The sequence below is a fragment of the Gopherus evgoodei genome, chromosome 12 (genome assembly GCF_007399415.2).
Source record: "Gopherus evgoodei ecotype Sinaloan lineage chromosome 12, rGopEvg1_v1.p, whole genome shotgun sequence".
Lineage (NCBI taxonomy): Eukaryota > Metazoa > Chordata > Testudines > Testudinidae > Gopherus > Gopherus evgoodei.
In genome coordinates, this window is record NC_044333.1 from 33931513 (window position 1) to 33954265 (window position 22753).

At 43.3% G+C, this 22753-nt stretch overlaps 1 protein-coding gene and 1 pseudogene across 1 annotated transcript; both read left to right on the forward strand.

Moving 5' to 3' along the window:
- The first annotated feature begins 63 nt into the window (after positions 1–63).
- Positions 64–8994, forward strand: LOC115660455 (arylamine N-acetyltransferase, pineal gland isozyme NAT-3-like). The gene is made up of 3 exons (XM_030581900.1): positions 64–188; positions 4223–4402; positions 7015–8994. Exon 3 carries the CDS (start codon positions 7020–7022, stop codon positions 7890–7892), a length of 873 nt encoding a protein of 290 aa, XP_030437760.1. The 5' UTR covers positions 64–188; positions 4223–4402; positions 7015–7019; the 3' UTR covers positions 7893–8994.
- Positions 8995–18574: 9580 nt separating this feature from the next.
- On the forward strand, positions 18575–21805 carry LOC115660458 (annotated as a pseudogene).
- Positions 21806–22753: the final 948 nt, after the last annotated feature.

Below are 22753 nucleotides of genomic sequence, written 5' to 3' on the forward strand. Positions count from 1 at the left end.
GCTGGGAAGGAGTGGAGCTTTGTGATAAGGGATACAACGTATGTGTTGACAAAAGTGACACAGCAGTTTAGTCTCTTGAACTTTGCTACTTAAGCAGACGTCTTTTCAAATACAAGCAGTTTCTACAGCACAAGTCCGAAGTCCCATAGCTAACCCTGAGATATATAGGAACCATCAGGATCAGAATGGTAAGTACTCACAAGGGGTATAAGTACATTAGAAAAAAGTAAATTGTGTCCAGTCATATTCTGGGTCTGAGAAATTGAAACATTGAAAATCTGGGCTATCAAGTTCCCCACTGAGGCTCTTTTTAAAAAAAAAAAATTGATAGTTCCTTGCACATCAACTCAACCTCAAAACTACTGGTAATAGCTCAACCAAAGACAAGTGTTTAGGTCTGAGTTCCTTTGCCAGACCTGAAGAAGAGCTCTGTATAGCTGGAAAGCTTGTCTGTTTCACTAACAATTATTGGTCCAATAAAGATATTATCTCACCTCTCTCTAATATGCTGGGACCAACGTGGCTACAACACCACTAGAGACAACTTTTTTTTCTGTAAACTTTATATTTGGAACAGTTTTCTGATCACTAATAATGTTTTTTTTACGGAGCCTTTGACATAAGCCTATCAGAGTGCACAAGAATTTCATCACTCTGTTACGCTTGAAGACAAAGTAAAATTATAGTGACATCTAGTGACCATTAAGATTTCACAGTGGTACCAGCAGTAGCAGTAGAATATGTTGCCGGTAGAGAACATTTTAATCATACAGTATTCAGAATTCGATTATTAAAATTGTTAAGAGAATGAATTAAAATGCTGATGGATGTAATAACGTGACCAACCCTATAATTTATTGAAAACAGGCTTGCAAATTCTTAAGAATGCAGTGAATGATTACAATCAGGCCTGGTTAATGTGAATGATCTAAAACAACATGTTTTTTCAGCCTGAAATACAGGAGAATGTGGTTAATAGAGAGTTCTCTGTGGTCAGAGAAACACCAGATCACCTGCCTATCCCCAAGAAGAGAAATTGGAGAAATTTAACGTAGCAAAGATTTGCAATTGCCTATTTATTAAATGTATCTGTATAAATAGCTAGAGCTGTACAATTTCATGAGAAGACAAATATCAATGTATAGAACAGTTTCACGGTCTCTATAATGCCAGGTTGTTAAAAATAGTGATTGTGCTTTAATTCCCCCAAACTGCATGTCAGTTTGAAATCCCAGGCAGGAGAGTACTCTCCCTGCATTTGGGGCTGAGAAGACCTGCACTAGGACACACATGGCAGTGACAGAGTCTGAACTTGGACCTCTTTGGACTCATAAGACTCAGCTGTATCCTTCTGCATTGAGCCAGGGGTGCTTGCTGTCATTTTAACCCCCCAAGGGGGTAAAATAGCATCCTGTTTAAGACCCACAGTGGTGACTGAATCCTAATGCCTTCACGGGGGCTGCCACAGACCCGCTCTGCCATCCCTTATCCACCCAAACTGCTCGGAGGGCAATAGAAGTTTCAGGTATTCAAGGAATGCAGGACTGGATCATCCTTAGTAAAGAATCAGAGGGTGCTCTGTTCACTTCAGAGTGGTGAGTCTGTTCTACTTAGCCTGTGTAATGACCTGGGCCCAGCTGGGCCATCAGCAGAAGGGCTCGTACCTGGGCACCTCTGGTTCTTTGAATAAGCCTCTACTTCAGCTAGAAGACCTCTCTCTGTAAGCCAGTGCTGCAGCAGGCTCATCGCTCTCATGCCTAGCCACTGCTAGAGGGACACAGAGCGCAACACTGAGCAGGGGGGTTACCCTGCGAAAAAATAGTCCCCACCGCCAGCAGTGGGCCTGCTGCCCAGGAGCTCAGCTGCCATATGAGGGGTCAGCATGCACCTCTTGAACCCATTCCTGAGCCTCTTCCCAGCCCTGCAGAGCCAGTGGCTTCTGACCTGGGGGAAGGAGCAAGCACCTTGTGCTGCTCCCGAATGACACTTTCTAGCTGATGAAGGGAAGTTGCTGTTGAGAGCTGCAGTCAGCCTTTCCCTCTGAGTTAGAATATCACTGGGAAGCAGGTTCTTTCAGGGCATGATCCAATGCCCATTGAAATCAGTGGAAAGACCCACTAAGTTTGCTAGGCTTTTCATAAGGCTCAGAGGAGGGATGGAAGGGGAAATGTGTGAGGAGATCTCCCCTGACATCAAGAATGTTCTGCAAGGAGGAAGCAGTTAAAGACTGTGTTGTGGGAAATGGGTTCCCTTAGGTGTTGGACTGGCACCGAGCCTGGCTCTAGTTAGTGCTATCAGTCCCTCACGTTCCTACAACACCCCAAATGGGGAAATTCCTAGCGAGATTTAAAAAGCAGAAGAATGCTTAGAGGACATTGCTGTCTGATTGCTTGGGGTTTGGCTTGCTCTACAGTAAAACACTGGGTTCTGACTCTGTAAGTACGACAGGATCTAACCTGGACAGTGAAATCTGTTAAGTGTTGCAATCCAGACAATTATTTTTGTCTGCTTACAAACATGGAGCTTTCCAGGGGATGTCTGCCTATGTCAGGCCACCTGTTCCCTTGATGATAACGTGGCTTGGACCTGAGCACAGTCACATGGGGTGAAAGACCATCCACAGATGGCAATGACAAAGAGCAGCAAAGTACTGAGATGTGTGACAGGTTGTGCAGCGGGTTACCACAGAGATTTGTGCCTGAACTTATTTATCTGCACATTCAGCAGTTTAGTGAAATGTTTTGTTGATATTAAATTAGGATGTTGCTGAGCACAGAGAATTAATACAAAAGAATCTAGAAATAGCTGAGGCTTGGGAGGAAAATAGCAAAATGAGATTTAGCTTAGAAAGATTCACACTACTCCTTAGGTGGAAAGCAATATGAGTTATACTCAGTGACAGGGGGAATGCTACATAGCAGTAGTTGTTCTTTAATTCTTATGTAGCATCCAGAGGCTCCAGTCACTATTAGAGTCCCGTAACGCTTGACATGGTTCAAACATCCAAGAAGACACAGCCCCAAAGAATTTGTATTCTGCAAAATCTACTGTAATCCACAAAGAAATGTAGCAGAGACAAGGGATAACAAATTAGACACTAAACTACTGTAGTAAGATGAGGCCCTGAAACATAAATCCTTATCAGAGGCCCAGTATGAGGCCTAAGGCCTGAACTAAAGTAATGGTCAAGACTTTGCTAACATAAAGCAAAGTTAAGCTGTGAGCCCGAGGCAGGCCCTGCTTGAAGAAGCTGGCAAGGAAAGGGCTGATGTTGCAAAAATACATATACCTAAAAGGTACTGGACACTAGAGATACAAACATATGCCAGGATGATACTAGAATACTCCAATACTTGCACATTACACACACAGATAACAAAGAACAAGTGAACCCACCTAAAGACAGGGCAAAAGGGTACTATGATGGATGGAGTTGTTTTGTTCTAACTGACATGGACATGGTAAGAAGCGGCACCTTGCTATGCAGAGGGGTTGTACCTTGCTACGTAGAGGGGTTGCACCTCAATATGTAAGGAATGAGGTGTGACTTGTTTGTACCTGTGTACAAGAATGCATCCTTGGGGCGGTGTCTTTGTCCAGCCTAGGGGGCAGTGGAGTGTCCCGCCACTGACAGCTGTGTCCATTGTCAGGGAGCACATATGTACTAGCAGAACTGTTGACGTTTGATTCGGGGAGCTAGAGACTGTGTTTCATTTGACAAAAAACCTGGCCGGGTGCCTTCGTGTCTTATCAGAGTCTGAGGTCATCGGGGGTTGTCTTGGAGTCTGTTGTGTCAGCTATTTGCGCAGAGCTGAGGCAGCACACAGAGGGAACACACAGCTGACTGTTATCAACATTGGACAGAGCAGAGCACCACACCGGTAGAGTCTGACAACCGCTACAGTACAAGAATTTGGGTTTGCTGCCCAATCAGCACTAGGGGTTGTATTTGTATTCAACAGTGCTAGAATCTTGTCATTCTTGTGACATATCAAACTGAAAATCTTCTCAGATCAACTGTTCACAAACTTTCAGCCCTAAATTCCTGATCAACACTTAGCTGCCTAATATCCTGAAAAAAGTACCACCCTCCAATATTATAATGTTATTGAAACAAATAACTCTCCCTATCCCCATCTCCCTATCCCTGACAACCAATTAGTGCAACTAAAATTTGCTAGCTCACTACAGCTGAACTCCTCCCTCCTCTGACTTTGATCAGTTACAGAAGAGAGTGAAAGTGACCGGATGAAAGAAAGCGTTTCTCTCAAGAGAAGCTGGAGGACTGTTCTCTGTTCCCAACTTCACCACATAAAGGACTGAAAACTGGGCCAGACGGGTTAGTGCCTAAAGAAGCAAGAAAGTGAAAACTGGTACACCTGTGATTGAACTGTTTTTACAGGTAAGACATCTTTTAAACCCAGAATCTTTGTGGCTGATTTAGTCATAAATGTGCATTCAAACGTTGCCTGAAATGGCTACACGGCATAAGAATTGAGAGGGAATGTTCAGCCAATTTCAGACTTGACTTCTCTTGTGTCAGTGTAACAGACTTACTGGCTTATTCTCTCAATTATCAGCCTCAGCCGGAATACACATTCACATCATCTGGCTTGGTTCAGATGCCAGTGTGAAAGGTGACCCAGAAATAACCATGCCAGATGGACAGATTCAGACACTTCTGATGTTATGCCTGGTCCTGATAGTTGTAAGCAATAATACGTTTTATTTTGTTTTCAAAGCCAACATACTTTCAACACATTTAAAATTAGAGTAGCAACAACACAGTAAGATTTCCCTTAAAGCAGAAAAATCATTTAAAATACTGTCTTTACTTCTACCAAAAAAGAAACAAAAGGAACTGAAGATAGCAGTGTTGACAACTCTTGTGATATTTTGTGGTTTTCTTAAAAATTTCAAAGCTGGAATCAGGTTATTGACAATCTCAGATCTCATTTAAAAAAAAAATCTTTTTTCTAGCCCTCCTGGTTGCTGTGGAAAAGCTTGAAAATGTGACCCCTAAATGCACCAGTTCCAGAACGTAAATAAAAAGAACCCAAATTTATTATTTTTTAAAATTTTGTGATTTTTAAGCCAATCATGTGATTTTGGGGGCCTGTTATTTGAACCTTTGGGGTTGACAATACTGGGATAGCTACAATTTACATTTCTATATGTTCTGAACAGCACCAGCTGGGAACATTTCTGACCCTGCCTGCATATTGTCCTAATTGGGAGCAATATTGTTTTATATTTGGGGTATTTTCCCCCATTTCTTTCATATGATGGGGTTTTTGTGGGGTTTTCAGTACTGCGTCCTGATAACTTTATCCCAATTGAATACTTCTTATATCCTTAGTGTAGTAAGTTTTAAATACACAAATCATATAAACCAAGGAGGAAGTGCTACCTAGAGAGCAGCACAATGGGACTTTTATCCCTTGGGCTTCGGACACCTTTATCTTAAGGCACAGAAGGTACCTGAGAATGTTTGAGGCCTCTTGGATTAATCATCTGTGCTCTGACCAGTCATACTGAATCTGATCCTCAGAGTAGGCTGATGTTTGATAGTTTTAACTCTTTGGTCCTCTGGGTATAACTATTAGCCTATTTGTCCATATCAAAATCCCTGTTCCCTTCCCAAAGGGTCATCAATCCTCTGGGTTTTCTCCACCAGGTCCTGGCTTCTCTCCTACATTACTTACCGTGAGCTGTGATCTTGAGTAGTGATCTGTGCCCACCCAGGACATTATATTCTGGGAACAGCCAGCTAGCCTGCGCACCTTGGTTTGATCTGCAGCTGTTGTTGGTTGGCTTGTCTTTCATTTCCCTAGCAGTGGAAAGGAGAACCTGGTCTCGTTGGCCACACTGCCCTTTGTACACTGAAGTTTGGGAGACCCCAGAGTACGTTGAATTGATGGGTGGCGCATTCCCTAATTCCAGTGCATTTGCATTCCCACTCAGGCCCCAGGGTTTCTAAGAGTCAGGAACAACGGTGCAGACAGAAAGAGCCAGGTCCTGCTGTTGACCGGTAAAGGGGTTGTAGATCTACTTGCCCATTCCTGACCATTGACTTCCAGGCACAGGGCCTGCTGGTTGCCTCTGAAGATTGTGAGAAGGAAAAGCAAGTAGGGAGAATAAGGGCAACCTATCCTCCCTGCTGTATCTCACATTATGTAGTGGGAGGGGAAAATTCCATGGTGGAGATGATGCTCTGTCATAGTCCTTGATTTCCTTCTTTTGGAAAGTGAGCATCTGCTGCCTGCTCCTAACACCTCACTTAGACCAGTGAGGCATAAAGCTGGGGAGCTGAGCCACCAGGGATGGTGGTGAGTAAGAGGCAGAAAACGAGCCCCTCCCATTCACCCCTGCTAACGAGAGGAGAATGGAGCTGCCAAACTCACTGAAAGCCCACAGCACCAGGAGTGCTAATCTGCTTCTAGCTCCTGTCAGCACTAAGAGCAGAAGACAGTGGGACGAGTGCCCTCTGCCAACCAGTGTGAATAGCACAGGAAATATTTAACCAAGCAGTGCCGAGAAGGCTGGCCTCACAGTTAAAAAACTGGATCAGGGCTCAGGAGTGCTGGGTTTCTGGCTCCCACTATGACCTTGAGTGAGTTCTTTAAACCCAGATCCTCAAAGGTATTCAGGCATCTAACTCTCCCTGAGGTATGCACCTAAATATCTTTGATAATCTGGGCCACAGTTTTCTCCCTGACTCAATATCCCACCTGAAAAATGGGAACAATACCACTTCCTTTGTCTGACTGGTCTATTTAGATAGTAAGCTCTTCTGGACAGGAAGTACCTCTTAAAATGTGTACTTGGAGTGCCTAGGACACCTGAAGTCACTAGGCACAATGGTAAAACAAACAAACTCGTCTCCTTGTCTTCTGAAAGGGGCTTAGTCATTTTAAACAATCAGAGTGTAAAGAGGTTCTGCTCCTATGATGGATGTTGACACTCATCTAAGAATTTCAAACACACACAATTGTTCGTTTGCTCACCATACAGGTAACATGAACATCACGGAATATTTCACCAGAATTTCTTATAATGGCTCCTACAAAAACCCAGATTTGGAGACCTTGACTGCAATATTCCAGCATCACATCAGGGCTGTTCCTTTTGAAAACCTCAGCATCCACTGCGGGGAAACCATCGAGTTAGACTTAGAACCAGTTTATGATAAAATAGTGAGGAAGAAACGTGGTGGCTGGTGCATGGAAAACAACCATCTCTTATACTGGGTTCTGAAAACGCTGGGATATGACACCACCATTATAGGAGCAAAAGTTTACAGCCCAGAAGAAAATGATTATAATCATCATATTAATCACCTGTTGCTAAAGGTAGTCCTGGATGGGAAAGCATACATAGTAGATGGCGGCTTTGGAATGGTCTATCAAATGTGGCAGCCAATGGAGCTGATTTCTGGGAAAGACCAGTCCCAGGTTCCCGGCATCTTTCGCTTCACGGAAGACAATGGGATTTGGTACTTTGAGAAAATCAAAAGGAAGCAATACAATCCCAACCAAAGCTTCTCTAATTCCAATAATCTGGAAAAAAATGCATGTAAGAAAGTGTACCTGTTTACCCTTGAGCCAAGAGAGATAGAAGATTTCAGGCCCCAGAATGTGTACCTCCAGACATCTCCAGATTCTCTGTTCGTAGCAAAGTCCATCTGCAGCCTCCAGACCACTGATGGCCTGTGGGCTTTAGTTGGGTGGAAACTCACAAAGGTTAAATACAATTACAAGGAGAACATGGATCTGGTGGAAACCACGATACTTACAGATGAGGAGGTGGAAAAAACAGTGAAAGACAAATTCAGAGTAATGCTAGATCATAAACTCATCCCAGTTAACAACAGCAGATTGTCTATGGTTTAGTTTATTGGCCAGAATATAATTTGCTACAGCTACATCAAATAGAATCTCTTTCCCAGCATCCAATTATTGCAAAAAATGAAAGGCTAGGCTGTCACTGTCTGCCTTGCATAAAACAAGGTGTGGCATGTAGCAGTGCTACCCCAGCAAAGAAATTGTGACTCTTGGAGCTACAATTTCTTCCCTGCTTCTCCCCTGGCATCAACTGATAAATTAAGTCTTCCAAGCTTATGCCAATAGCAGAGTACTTTCCACTCTGTGTGGGCTCCACTGATCTGGCTGGTACATAGGGTGGGGTTGGGTGTGTGGGCTGAAGGCAAGTTTAACCCCATGGAGCTGCCCTTTCCAGAAGGCAAAGTGAGGAGGCCCTGCCAGGAATACCCTTATGCCTCCTTGCTCCCCTGCACTGCCATGTAGAGCAAAACATACCCAGGCTCTAAAGAAATGCTACATTATAGCTGAAATTTAATAGCCAGAGATGCTAGGACATTCAGAGTTCAGGTTGTCCCAGTCACCCTACATGTACCCTCTTTCGCAATTGCATTAGGAAAAGGGTCTTTCATTATGTAGTCACATAGCTGCACACCTGTGATATACTGGGATTAGTACTTATGGACTGACTATTTGCAACTATCAAAATTGCCATGGATGAACACAACTGCAGCATGGGGTAGGAATTTCCTGCCCCATTTGTGGCTCCTCACAAAATCTGCAGCATCCACATAATATAACCACAAACGGGCAATTCTAGGGAACAATTTTTGAGGCACGGACCAAATATTTTTGCATTTATAATCCTGACCCAGCCATGGTCTTTCTGTAACCCACCATCCCCTTGAAATGCATATGATTTCTACTCATCATATTATGATGATTAGTCATCATACTAATGACTTTTACTCTCCCTCAGGAAGAACTTGGTCATTTCTTTTTAATCAACCTACCAGTTGATCCTACTCTTATCACTGAGACTTGGGAAGGGCTGTTATTCCCCTGCCCAAGTTAACTAAACATGCATAAAGACTGTTCTGTTTGTCATGATTATTTGTATGTTCAGAAATATTTTATGAAGACCAGCCTTGTACAATAAAATATCTGAGGCCCATTTTGTTGTGTGATGTGCGTGGTTGTACCCATTGTATGCACTGGTTAATAATGGGCTGCTGGCTTACAAAATCTTAGTCATACACGGAGTTGATACATGAGTTAATGGGATTGCTTCCATATGTGAGGGGCACAGGAAGTGACCCGTGTTCTGTTGGTTTTATTGACCAACAGCCAAGATTCCTTTTCACGTAAAAAGTCATTTAATATTCTGGTTGTTGATGATGAATTATTAAAAAGAAGCTTTTGCATTAAAATCAAGCTTAATATCAGTTTACTATCAGATAGGGCCTCTATCAGGAGATTGTATCCTTTCCTTCCAGGGAAATTGACTTACTCAGCTAACAGGTATTTTTCCATCCGTCCATCAGTGGTGTCATTTGAACGATATGATTAAAATGCTGAGCAGTCCCCAAAAATGGGCTGAGATCAGTTAAAGGTGATTAAAGGAACAGAAATGTGAAGTGTTCCACGTAGACAGAATAAATTCCTGCTGCACCATCCGCTGCGACATTCAAGTGCCCCCAGACTCTCACATGACGAATTCAGTCAGTTTGGCTGCACACACGCGGTGGTTATTTACAACTGCTCATGCCTTCCCTCGTCTTGCCACAAGAGGAAATGAAATTCTAAAGCAAGAACATACAGTGAATCACCATAGAAACAGGCACAGTGCAGGGTGTCCCGATCTCCAGATGAAATTCTTGCAGGGCCTAGCTAGTAACATGGGTATCCCATCACACATCATAATATTAGAGACATCAGCTCTAGCTATCTTAAGTACGTATATCACCCTCATAACTGTCTTATCTTTAATGTATTTATCCTTACAAGCATCCCATATCTAGGAAAGCACTATTATCCCCATTTTACAGAGGAGGAAGTGAGGTGGGGAGAGGGAGGGATAACTCAGTGGTTTGAATATTGGCCTGCTAAACCCAGGGGTTGTGAGTTCAATCCTTGAGGGGGTCACTTAGGGATCTGGGGCAAAATCAGTACTTGGTCCTACTAGTTAAGGCAGGGGGCTGGACTTGATGACCTTTCGAGATCCCTTCCGGTTCTATCAGATAGGTATATCTCCCCCCATACAAAAAAAGAGAGAGAGACTAAAGCCTAGATCCTCAATGGTATTCAGGATTTCAATGGAAATTAGAAACCTAATACCTTTCAGGATCTGGGCCTAAGTGACTTGTCTAAGTTACACAGAGGGGCTGTGGCACAGCAAGGATTTGAAGTCAGGTCTCTTCAGTCTCAGAATAGCATCCTAGTCAATAGGCCACATAGAAAATGGATACACTACAGCGGGCCTGAGGGCTACCTGAAAGACTGGGCTGCAGAGTGCTCCTCTCCTCTGGCACATACGTAAGTTATTGTGGGCATGTTGGAACTATGGTTTGAACAACACATGGGAAATGTTAGGGTTTCCAAAGAATGGGGGAAATACAGGCAACACAGCCTCAGCACCCCAAACTGGATGGAGCAGTTTGACAGGCCTGATGCTCAGTCCAGAAGTGCTGGAGGAAACTACGAGGCCAAATATCCCATATTTACAAGCGACCAAAATAATGCATGCAGATAACATGTTACTCACAGAAATACTGACGTCTGGGGATTATGTGCTGGCAGAACCCACCTGGTCATCTTAGCTGGCCAAGGGGCACCTGGGAAGTTACACACACTTACGGTGAATTCACTCAGCAGTACTCGCACCATGGCATGCCCTCAGCTTGCGGGAACCGCTGCACTTCCATGTGTCTGAGGGGTGGGTGGGAAAGGTTTCTTAGGAGTAGGCATAGTACTCTGGACAGGGTGGGCCAGGACTTCATGCCAGCTCGACACAAGCCAGTGTGATGCGGAAATTTGTGGTGAGCCAGTCCACCAGCTAATGTGGTTCCCCACACCTGGGCTGGAGTGATGGCCGAGAAGGGGCTATTCATATGATGGCCGAGAAGGGGCAGTTCCAGACCCTCCTCCTGTCACAGTACCTAAGTAAGCTGCTCCTTCTGAGAGCCTTGCCCAGTCCCCTGAGTGCACCCCTTCCAAGTGACAGGCCCAGGCCTCCACACCTCCTTGGGGCAGGAGTCTGCAGTGCAATCCAACCACTTTCTGACTGGCTCTCTGGATTATACCTTCCTGGTATACCATGATACCAGCAGCTCCCTGTGGGCTTGATCCTGCCAGAGCTCTCCTTTGGGAGCCAGTAACACTGTGCAGTGACACAGAAGCCATTTCTCTAAATCAAAATATGATTTATTTGCCCAAACAGTACACAGAGCTGAGAGTAGATTTAAAAAATAACAGAGATACCTATACACATACTGTTTTACCTATGCTTGGCACTCCCCTCCAGCCCTGAGGTAGACATGACTAAGCCTCAGTGTCCCCTATTCTCTCTGAGTACCACGTTACAGCTAGCTAGCTGCAGACCCTGGCTCTCAGGACTGTCTGTCAGCCTCCCTGCTGACTCTGTATCCCTGCACTGTATTCCCCCTCTCTCCCTTTCTGCTAGGGCAGCTTTTAACCCCTGAGGGTCTTTTGAACTCAGTCTTAGCCCTGGGAAGAGAAAAACATCTTAAGCTGGATGGTTCCAGCTTCTTTCCCCAATTGATGGCCAAGCTCTTGTTGTCTTAACTCCTTTAAGTGGGCACCTCAGAGACTGTCTTATCTGTGTCATTGTTTTACTGTTCCTGGGTTCCTTAACAACCCCCCTTTACAGTCTGTTTTGATTTAACTCTATGCAACTGGTCAGGCTGCAGTATAAACCTGAATGAGGAAACCAAGTCAGACATAAGATTTCTACACAGTCATACAGATATTTCCAGTGTGTCAAAACCCTGCAAAAACAGCTTTAGCAAAGGGAACCAAAAGGACCAATCTCTTAGGGTATCTCCACAGCCACTGTAGAACTAATGCATGAAATTGTTTTAAATTGTTCACTTTATTAATGTAACTTCATAAGTAAAGTTTTATGAATGAAACAACATTCATTCACAAAACTGGTTACCCCAATAACTGGCTAATTGACGGTTAAGATGCTTGTTAAGAGCCAAAGCTGTTCAGCCAGTTGCCCTTGTAAGTTTCACTGTCAATCCAATTCCTGATTAAATCACTGAGACTTGCACTGTTTCAGTATTGTAACTTCTGTTCACTGTGTGCCATTCACTACACTTGTCTACGTCTGTTCACTGTTTGCCATATTGTAATTCAAACTCCATTTTACAACGCTTACTCCATTTTGTAAAACTTACCGCAACCTTCGTTTTTGCAAAACCCTGCTGTAATCTTATTAGTTTAGATGTGTGAATGAGGTATGTATGGATGATTAAATCAACCTCCAGCACCAGCCTGTCCTGATGAAATAGAGTTCAAACACCAACAGCTGAAAATGCAGACAACAGCCCTAACAAAGTAAAAAAAGGTCACCCTAAAAAGAAAAGAACAAAAGTACAATGGAAGGAAGATCAAAGCCAGGTCTGAGGCTGAAAGTCATGTCCGCAATTGATGGGTGATCAATCACATCAAACCCAGAGACAGTGTGACACAGCAAGACCTATAGACTCTGGATTCAAACTAAAGCCTACAAAAAAGGATGGGTGAGATGGAAGACTTTGGAGGGTAACGTTCTGCTGCCAGCATGGGAGGGCAGACCCAACCCTTTCTTGTGCCTGGCTTTCCTGGCCAGTTAGTCACCACAAGCTATGAACCTAAGCTGCAAAATCAAGCCACAGACTCAAGCTATGTTCAGGACTGGTAACTATGCAGCAGCTGCAGAATATTTGGGGTGTGTGTGTAAGTATGAAGGTATTAGCTAGTGGTTATAGATCAAATTGTTATCATAATAAATGTAGCATCTTTGCCTTGCCCCCTGAAATGATCCTGTGTAGTTTTGTCTGCCTACCACCACAAGATGTGATGGCAGCTCAGGCAAACGTGCCCAAGCTGAAATCCAGCTGTGAAGCCATGGCAGGCCATGCCTCCAGAACCCAAGCTAGCTAGATTAGAGCTAGTCTGGGTATGTCTACATGAGCTGCAATCACACCCCAGGACTGCAATGCAGACATATCCTTAGCTGACTCTTCCCCCAGTCACTCTCCCTGCAACCTGTGGCCTGTTACACAGCTAAATACTTCGTTTCGGTGTCCACTGTTCCGGACTTATTGCTCAACATACTCAGAGAGGAGCTGATGAGATCACTGGGCCAAGCCTGGGTCATTCAGCAAACCCACATTCTCACATGTCAACGGTTTGGTCTTTTCTTAATGTTATCTCAGCTGTTGGAGTCTTAAAGGCAGAGCAACCACATGGGCTCAGATAATTCAGGGTACGCTTACTACATCATCCACAGCAGTGAACCGCTGAGCCCAGGGTGACGGACGTGGGCTCACGCTATGGTGCTGAAAAATGCTGTGTAGACATTGAGGCTTGGGCTGGAGTTCCAAAGCTGAAGTCCACCCCCATCCCTAGGCTTCAGACCCTGAGCACCAGCCCGAGGTGCAACATAAAAGCACGGTCTCTTACAGCTGTTAATGCTGTAGCAGGAGCCTGAGTCTGTGTCTGTCGAGTTGGCCTGGGAGGGTCGCTGCCATGGGCTGCTGCCGGCTGAGTAGATGTACCCTCAGGGGCTGGCTGGGAATAGAACCCCCCTTCCATTGAATGAACAAAGGTGCCTCCAAGGCTTGATATAGGGATACAAGAACTCCTCACCACTACACTGCCCATTCAAAAGTTGCCCAGCCTGTCTGCAGATCAGTGACTTTAGTGGAATGAATTGGCAGCTCTCCATCTCAGTCTGGGCAGGTGTCTTCCATGCAAACACCACCATCACAGTCATGGGGGCTTGTGGAGTACTGAGCAGGGGGGCTAAGGACTGGAAATCCATGGAGACAGAACTACTCTGACTGATTGGCCCTGGAGGGCAGGTTTGTGGGGGCACTTTGGAACATTGCATAAGGAAAATTTACCCTGGTGATGCCTGTGCTGTACTCGCTCTTTGGATTGCTAGAGAGCTTCTGTCCTCAAAAGAAACGGTGATCCAATGTGCAAAGCTGAAAGTTTAAACATATTTAGACTGTGAACCTTTTGTTGTGTTTGTACAGCATCTAGCACAAGTGGGTCCTAGGCCATGACTAGGGGTCCTAGGAGCTATGACAGTACAAGTAAACCAAACTATTATTAATAATAATGTATAACACACAAGAGGACACTACCCCTCTTTCCCTAAATGGCTCTGCCAGAGAGTGAAACACTCAGTTCTGCTATATGGTAAAAAGGGGCCTGCACCTTTAAGAGCAGGAGTTTCCAATGCAAATATTTTCAGGGAACTTTGGAGAGAGCCAGAGGAGAAAGCCTGACACTGCAAGTTTACAGGAGATTGCGTAGGTGTCTTATTCTTAACTTAATCTGTTAGATACATTCAATGGCGTACAGAAATGACTTTTTTTTGTGTGGCTGCAGCATTCCAGTGCTTGCACCTACTTCTGCTATTCATTTTGGGGAAGTTTAAGTTTTAAAAATAAACGGAGTGAAATGTGTTGCAAGGCAGCAGCCACACTTTTCTAAGTAAAAGTATCAAGTTTATGTGTTTTTAAGCTAAAACATTTGAGACTTAAATTAAGCATGTCCAATGGCAGTGGATAAAAATTAGCTCCAATCTCAGAAGCAATGCAACTTTACATCAAATGAACAGTTGAGTTGCATGCAAGAGACTCATACTTTGCAAGTTTTTCATGCATGTTGGCAGTGAGGAATTATTTCTTACTATTCATTCTAATTATGAGAAGATACAGATATTCCCAGGGAAGTTTGCAGAGAGAGAGAATTAATGTGTGAATCTTGCTAGCTGATCCCATGAATGCTGAATGAAATCCTGCTGTGGTGGGAACAAAAATAAATGAGTGCGATCAGATTCAGGGCCTATACTTTTGGCAATCCAGGTTTAGAACACAAACTGGTAACACAGAGACTACCTAGTATACCAGGGCTTGCTCTCATTTCGGTATGATCAGTAATGTGGTGAGAACAGTTGCACAGAGCAATCCAGCCTGTCACAAGAAGGGACACTTGCCCTAGGAAATTTAAAATGAAAGACACATGGCTTATATGTTTTCTGCCTGTCTACACTCATGAAGCCAGTCTTTAATCGGCTAGCACAGTGCGCCCTTGTGTTTGGCAAGATTGTGTAGGTGTGTGGGTTTACATCTAGCTCCATCCTTCCTTGCAACTGGGCCATGGCACTACGGCTAATGGCTCCGGGATGAGTGACAACATATGCAGGTAACCTGCAGAGCCTAAGTCCAATACTATTGACTAAGAGGTAGAATCAAATCTCTTCCCCAAAGCTACCTCTGATCCAGCAGGGAACTTATAGCTTCTTGAACAAAGTAAAACTCAAGTAGGTGCCACACATTAAAAAAACAATTCAGGCCCATCAGGCCAACCAGATTTACCAGGTTCTGTCTGGAACAGCTCAGCCTATTCATAGTGAGTGGACATTTCTACCCAGAGATGAATATTGGACCAAAAATCTGAACAGAAATAACAGACTCTCTGCAGAGTCCTAGAGCATCCTGGGGACTGACTGTGAAGCGACAATGCTGCAGCTCTGGATAGCTGAGGGGGTGTGGCAGAATGCCCCCCTATCATAACCTTAGTCCCAGATTTGGACCTTAGCGTCCAAAATATGGGGGTTAGCATGAAAACCTCCAAGCTTAGTTACCAGCTTGGACCTGGTACTTGCTGCCACCACCCAAAAAATTAGAGTGTTTTGGGGCACTCTGGTCCCCCTGAAAAGCCTTCCCTGGGGACCCCAAGACCCAAATCCCTTGAGTCTCACAACAAAGGGAAATAATCCTTTTTCCCTTCCCCCCTCCAGGTGCTCCTGGAGAGATACACAGACACAAGCTCTGTGAAACTACACAGAGTGACTCCCCCTCTCTGTTCCCAGTCCTGGAAACAAAAGTACTTTCCTCTTCACCCAGAGGGAATGCAAAATCAGGCTAGCAAATCCAACACACACAGATCTCCCCCCCCTGATTTCTTCCTCCCACCAATTCCCTGGTGAGTACAGACTCAATTTCCCTGAAGTAAAGAAAAACTCCAACAGGTCTTAAAAGAAAGCTTTATATAAAAAGAAAGAAAAAATACATACAATTGGTCTCTCTGTATTAAGGTGACAAAATACAGGGTCGATTGCTTAAAAGAATATTGAATAAACAGCCTTATTCAAAAAGAATACAAATCAAAGCACTCCAGCACTTATATTCATGCAAATACCAAAGAAAAGAAACCATATAACTTACTATCTGATCTCTTTGTCCTTACACTTAGAAACAGAAGATTAGAAAAAAGAAACTACTTCTCCAAAGCTCAGAGAAAGCAGGCAGCCAGACAACAAAGACTTAGACACACACTTCCCTCCACCCAAAGTTGAAAAAATCCGGTTTCCTGATTGGTCCTCTGGTCAGGTGCTTCAGGTGAAAGAGACATTAACCCTTAGCTATCTGTTTATGACACAGAGATGAATATTGGACCAAAAATCTGAACAGAAATAACAGACTCTCTGCAGAGTCCTAGAGCATCCTGGGGACTGACTGTGAAGCGACAATGCTGCAGCTCTGGATAGCTGAGGGGGTGTGGCAGAATGCCCCCCTCCTCAAACAAAGGGAGGGAGAGAAAGGGTGGCAACGCAGGAAGTGGTGTCAAAGAGGCGCTGCCACATTTTTTGTGATCGCTTTGGCTATTCTGAGGTGATAATTTTCCCCCTCTCCTGCTCCTCCTTTGAGTTACGCTGCTAGGAAACCAATAGCTGACATCAGGCTGGTACAGGCTACAGATGAAGAGGCCTGTTAGATCATCTGGTCTACTTTCCTGCCAAGATAGCATTATTCCCAACTGTACACCTGGAGTGAGATTTTCAAAAGTGCTCAGCATTAGCCTAACTCCACTCTCCTGGGAGTGCATGGAGAAGCTCTCCCTGACTTCCATTGGAGCAATGCCAATGTTGAGACTTTTGAAAACCCCACTCATCTCTCTATTTAGATTAACACAAGTTTAGTAGCTTTAAATATGCCCAGAGATGTAGTTTCAACTACTTCACTTGGAAGACTATTCCATAGCCTGAGACATCTCACTATCAGGACGTTTGTCCTGCTAAGTATACATTTTCCATATATTAATTTATATTCCTGCTAGTCAACGCCCCCGCCCGCAACCTTTGTTATGCTGAATCGTTCCTTTTCCTCCTCAATGCTGACAACCTTCAAGTACGCATGGGCTTCTCCCTGTTCATTGCTGCTGAGGCAAACAGTCCATATTTAATGCTCCTAATCTTTCCTCAGTAGTCACTTCTCCCAACCCTCTCCTTTGTGTTACTCTTCTCTGGGTTTTCTCCACTCAGTCAACATCTTTTGAGAAACAAGTGGTGCTTCCTTTTCCCCGCCGTTAGCTCCAAAAGGCATGATATCATTTGCAAGCACTCTCTGACAATAGTAAATTTGCTGGAACAATGTGCCAACACATAAGCTGTCATTAGATCACATTCTAGCCCATTTGCGCTCCAGTAATGTGATAGGCTTCAGCATTAATCTCACTGCACAACGTGCATGCAGTGTAGCTGGAGAAATGCAGTTTTGCAAGACAGGCTAATAATACACGTGGCAAGCCAAGCAATCCATTTTATATTTCTTTAAGCAATACAGCATTTTACTGTTCAGAAACATTTTGTTCTATGTCGTACAAATCAGTCCCGAGTGTGTATTCAGCTACCGGGCTGTTTCATGCATGCACACTGCAGAGACTCATAGTGTAGGTGTGACAATATACTCAACAAAACATCAACCAAGTACTATAAAACTCCTGCTGGATTTCGGAGCTGCAGGAGCACAGCTCTGAGTTGCTGATTCTGTGTATGAAATTTGGTTATAATTCACACAGTGCAGTTAGTGTAATGGACATAGCTGGGAGGTGTTTACTTTGCCCTTATTCTAATCAACAGATTCTTGGCAAGTTTTTCTGGAAGAGAAAAGAACTTTTTTTCCTAAGGTGACCACAGTTCTTACTGAAAGTAAAATAATCTATAACAGATTGCTGAACGGCTCTGGAAAAAATCGTGTCACAGAAAAATGTTAAATTAAATCGAAAAAAGTGCAAACACCACAAATCCATTCAGAGTTTGGATGAGAGAAGGGATCAGTAACTAATTATTATTATTTTTATTGCAATAGCAATAGGAACCCCAGTTACGGACCAGGACCCTACTGAGTCAGGCATGGTACAAAAACAATAAAAAGATGGTCCCTACTTGTAGAAGTTTGCTGAGAAGGTGGTGCACAATTCTCATCAGCTCCTAACCTTATCTCTATTTTGAGAATGCCTTGTAAATACGTGTTTCTAAAACAGGCAACACCTGCCAATCTAGTGTTTCAGTTTTGTTCTTACCTCCTGCATGGGCTTAGCTTTCTTTCAAAACACTAGAGTCAAGGGTAAAGGGGAAATTTGCAGGTCAGGCAACCAGTGTTACAAAAACGGGTGAATCCTTTGAGATCAGCACAACTATAACGAGTGGTTTCACTCATGCAGGAAAAATGAACATCAGAGAATATTTCACAAGAATTTCCTAAGAAGGTTCCTACAAAAAAGTGGACTTGGAAACCTTAACTGCAATTTTTTAGCACTACATTTGAGCTGTTCCATTTGAAAATCTCAACATATGCTGTGGAGAAATCATCGAGTTGGATATAGAACCTATTTACAAGAAGACTGTGAGCAAGAAATGTGGTGGATGGTGCCTGGAAAATAATCAGCTTTTATTTTGGGTCTTTCACGGTTGACTCTATCCTTGGAGGAAACACTCATGATCTAACAGAACAAATATATACTCCTTACATGAATCATTCTGCTGACGGTGGCTTTTGGTTGCAAATACTATATAGTTGATGGTGGCTTTGGTGCTCGCTGTCAAACGTGACAGCAAATGGTGCTGCTTTCTGCAAAGGACTAGCCTAAGACTCCTGTCGTCTTTCACTTCACAGAAGAGAGTGGGATCTAGTAGTTTGAGAAAATCCAAAGGAAGCAATACAATCCCAACCAAAGCTTTTCTAACTTGATAATCTGGAAGCAAAAGAGGTCAGGAAAACATATTCATTCACTGTCACAGACTATAAATTATTTTCAACGGCTAAACATGTACACTCAGGCATCTCCAAATTCCCTGTTTAGAAAGCAGCCTCTAGATCACTGATGGGTTAAAAGCCTGGAACTTCACATGGACGTGAAAACCAACTGCTCATGAGGAAGACTGATGAGCATGAGGGCCTCTCATTGTCCACCCTGTAGAGGAGGGAGGTGACCGTGGCTCATAGGAGTCACTGGTGGACAAGGTGAACAGAAAAGACGTCGCTCAAGTAAATGAACAATTAAGAAGTGACAGTTGAGGATGGGGTGTAATGGGGTTAGGAACTAACCCAGAGTTGTGTAAATCTAAAAAAAAGGCAGTGGGGGCTTAGAGTTGTTTCTTTTCTGAAAATCTCTCAACTGCTCAACAATGCCTTTCTAGAGGACACAGAGGCCCTGGCCCTGGGTATTTCCAAGTCTGCCTCAACAGAGCTGCTTGCTTTCTCTTCAGAGACTGAAAGAGTGACTGCTACAGATATAAGTACCACACAGTTTTCTAAGCAAGCCTACTTTAGTCTGAAGGTAAAGAGCATTACAGAGAGAACATACAAAAACAATAAAAGAACCTGCGCGCATGCAAAGAAGCTTACCAGAGTTCACCCCAGCTCTAACATGGGTGCTGACAGGATAAGTACTTGAACTCCCTCACCCTAGGCGCAGCCTTTTGGTTACATGTTCATCACAGTTCAGCTCAGAACACAACCCAGTCTTATGGCCTCAGTCCTTCCAACCCTCCCCTAAGGATTGGGGTCCTCTGTGGACCAGGAGTCCTGTCCATTTGGCCTGTCAGGGAGAAAGCCCTGACTCAGGTTAAATCCTAGGCTTTTATATAAAAATATTTTCTCTCTGTTGGTGTCTGGAGTATTTAGAGTATATGCATTTTTCCTTGGGGCAGGGGAAGAAGCTTCAAAGGCTGATAATGGGGGATGTTCATTGGCATCCCCACTCCCTGTCAGAGAAGGTATATACAACATCACATACACAGTCACAGTTTAATACAATGTACCACACAGGTGCTAATTCAGTAAAATTTTACCTCACTCAATAAAACTTATCTTAATTCCATAAGACTTTGTGCAGGATATTGTCAGTCTGTCACAGTGGATATTATCTAATTCAAAACAACTATGCTAGATAGAGCTTTTATAACCTCAAGGTAAAACCTTTCATAAAATTAACATTAAAAATGCTAAACTGACTGCCAACTTGAGCAAATAAATTCACAATAAACATAACTATAGCATTTACTAATTTTAATGTACTGGTATCATGTCTTTTCTTAATCTTCTTCCCCTTTTCGAACCAAATCCTCCTAGTCCTTTTAATCTCTTAATATGGAAATTGCCTTATCTTTCTATTAATTTTTGTTCCTCTTCTGTGGATCTTGTTTTCATTCTGGTATTCCTTTTTTTTTTTTTAAAGTGGGTGGCCAAACTCTAGTGCAAAATTAAAGGTGAAGCTGTATCACAAAAGTCCTAATATTTTCAGTATAATTCTCCATCTCCTCCTTAGTACATTTTTATGAATTATTCACATCCTTGAACAGACTGGAATTGATAGCTGAGCAGATGTCTTTCTTCAGCAGTCCACAACACCACCCAGGAGAGGTTATGACTTAGTCAGAACACACCACAGTGTAGGAGGTGATTAAATGACACTGAAAACTAGTTGGAAGTCCTGAATTCCATTTCCTTATCAGAAACAGTGGGCAATTTACATTGGGTCATATTTTCAAAAATGCTCTATAATTTTGGGTGCCCAACTTTGAATGCCAAGGGCCTGATTTTCTAAGTCTTTGAGCACCTACAACTGTAAAGAAGGAAACAGGAGCTCAGGATGCTCCTGAAAAATCAGGCCCATGGTATCTAAAATAGAGGCAATCAGAATTAGATGCCACCTTTGAAAATGTGACCCTTCACCTCTTTATGCCTAATTTTCAGCCAGCTATAAAATGGACATTTCTTGCAATACTCTTGAAATACATTAAGTTTATGTAGTATTGTGGGTTTAGCTAGGATTGCATAATTGGGGGGAATGTAACAGATATTGCAACCCCATGCAGTATCTTTGGGGTTGCAAGATCTTCCAAGTACCAGATTCTTTCCCGGGCTCTGCTACACACTTGGTCAGGTCTCAGTGTTCTAGGCAGATTTGGGACCTTTGACAAACAGCATGGTCTAAAAGTCTGGAGCCAAGTTTTCCTGAGTTCTAATTCCTGCTTTGCCAATGAGGCACTGCGTAGCCTTTGCCAAATCACTTAGGGCTTGATCGTGGCAAGGTGCTGATGATAACCCTGATCTAGCACAGCACTCCACCATCTGTTTAACTTTAAGCATTTGGTGTCAATGGAAATGTTCATGTGCTTAATGCTAAGCACATACTTAAGTGTTTTGCTGGATCAGGGCCAACATGCCCTGCATTTTGTAGGATGAAGCAATCTTTTTGCCTCACTTTCGCCTTCTGTAAATGGGGATAATATCTGTTCCACAGAGATAGAATTAATTAAGGTCTGTACAACACTTTGGCAATGGAAAGTGCCAAGTATTATTATTGAAATACACGACTTATTTTTTCTCATATATACATAAAATTGTGTTTAAGATGTATTTGTCATGGTATTCACTGTTTATCTATAAAACATCCAGTCAGTGCTGTCATAAACAGATAGCTAAGGGTTAATGTCTCTTTCACCTGAAGCACCTGACCAGAGGACCAATCAGGAAACCGGATTTTTTCAACTTTGGGTGGAGGGAATTTTGTGTCTGAGTCTTTGTTTTCTGGCTGCCTGCTTTCTCTGAGCTTTGGAGAAGTAGTTTCTACTTTCTAGTCTTCTGTTTCTAAGTGTAAGGACAAAGAGATCAGATAGTAAGTTATATTGTTTCTTTTCTTTGGTATTTGCATGAATATAAGTGCTGGAGTGCTTTGATTTGTATTCTTTTTGAATAAGGCTGTTTATTCAATATTCTTTTACGCAATCGACCCTGTATTTTGTCACTTTAATACAGAGAGACCATTTGTATGTATTTTCTTTCTTTTAAGACCTGTTGGAGTTTTTCTTTACTTCAGGGAAATTGAGTCTGTACTCACCAGGGAATTGGTGAGAGGAAGAAATCAGGGGAGATCTGTGTGTGTGTTGGATTTGCTAGCCTGATTTTGCATTCCCTCTGGGGGAATAGGAAAGTGCTTTTGTTTCCAGGACTGGAAACGGAGAGGAGGAGTCACTCTGTTTGGATTCACAGAGCTTGTGTCTGTGTATCTCTCCAGGAGCACCTGGAGGGGGGAAGGGAAAAAGGATTATTTCCCTTTGTTGTGAGACTCAAGGGATTTGGGTCTTGGGGTCCCCAGGGAAGGTTTTTCAGGGGGACCAGAGTGCCCCAAAACACTCTAATTTTTTGGGTGGTGGCAGCAAGTACCAAGTCCAAGCTGGTAGCTAAGCTTGGAGGTTTTCATGCTAACCCCCATATTTTGGACGCTAAGGTCCAAATCTGGGACTAAGGTTATGACATGGTGTAGCAGCGGTGGGAGATAGACAGAATCCAGAAGCCAGTAGGAATATTATATTTTTCTTTTCTCTGCTAAGGGCTTTTTAG

Bases quoted from the DNA above. Each gene is read 5' to 3' on its own strand.
- LOC115660455 (XM_030581900.1), top strand. From the start codon at position 7,020: ATGAACATCACGGAATATTTCACCAGAATTTCTTATAATGGCTCCTAC.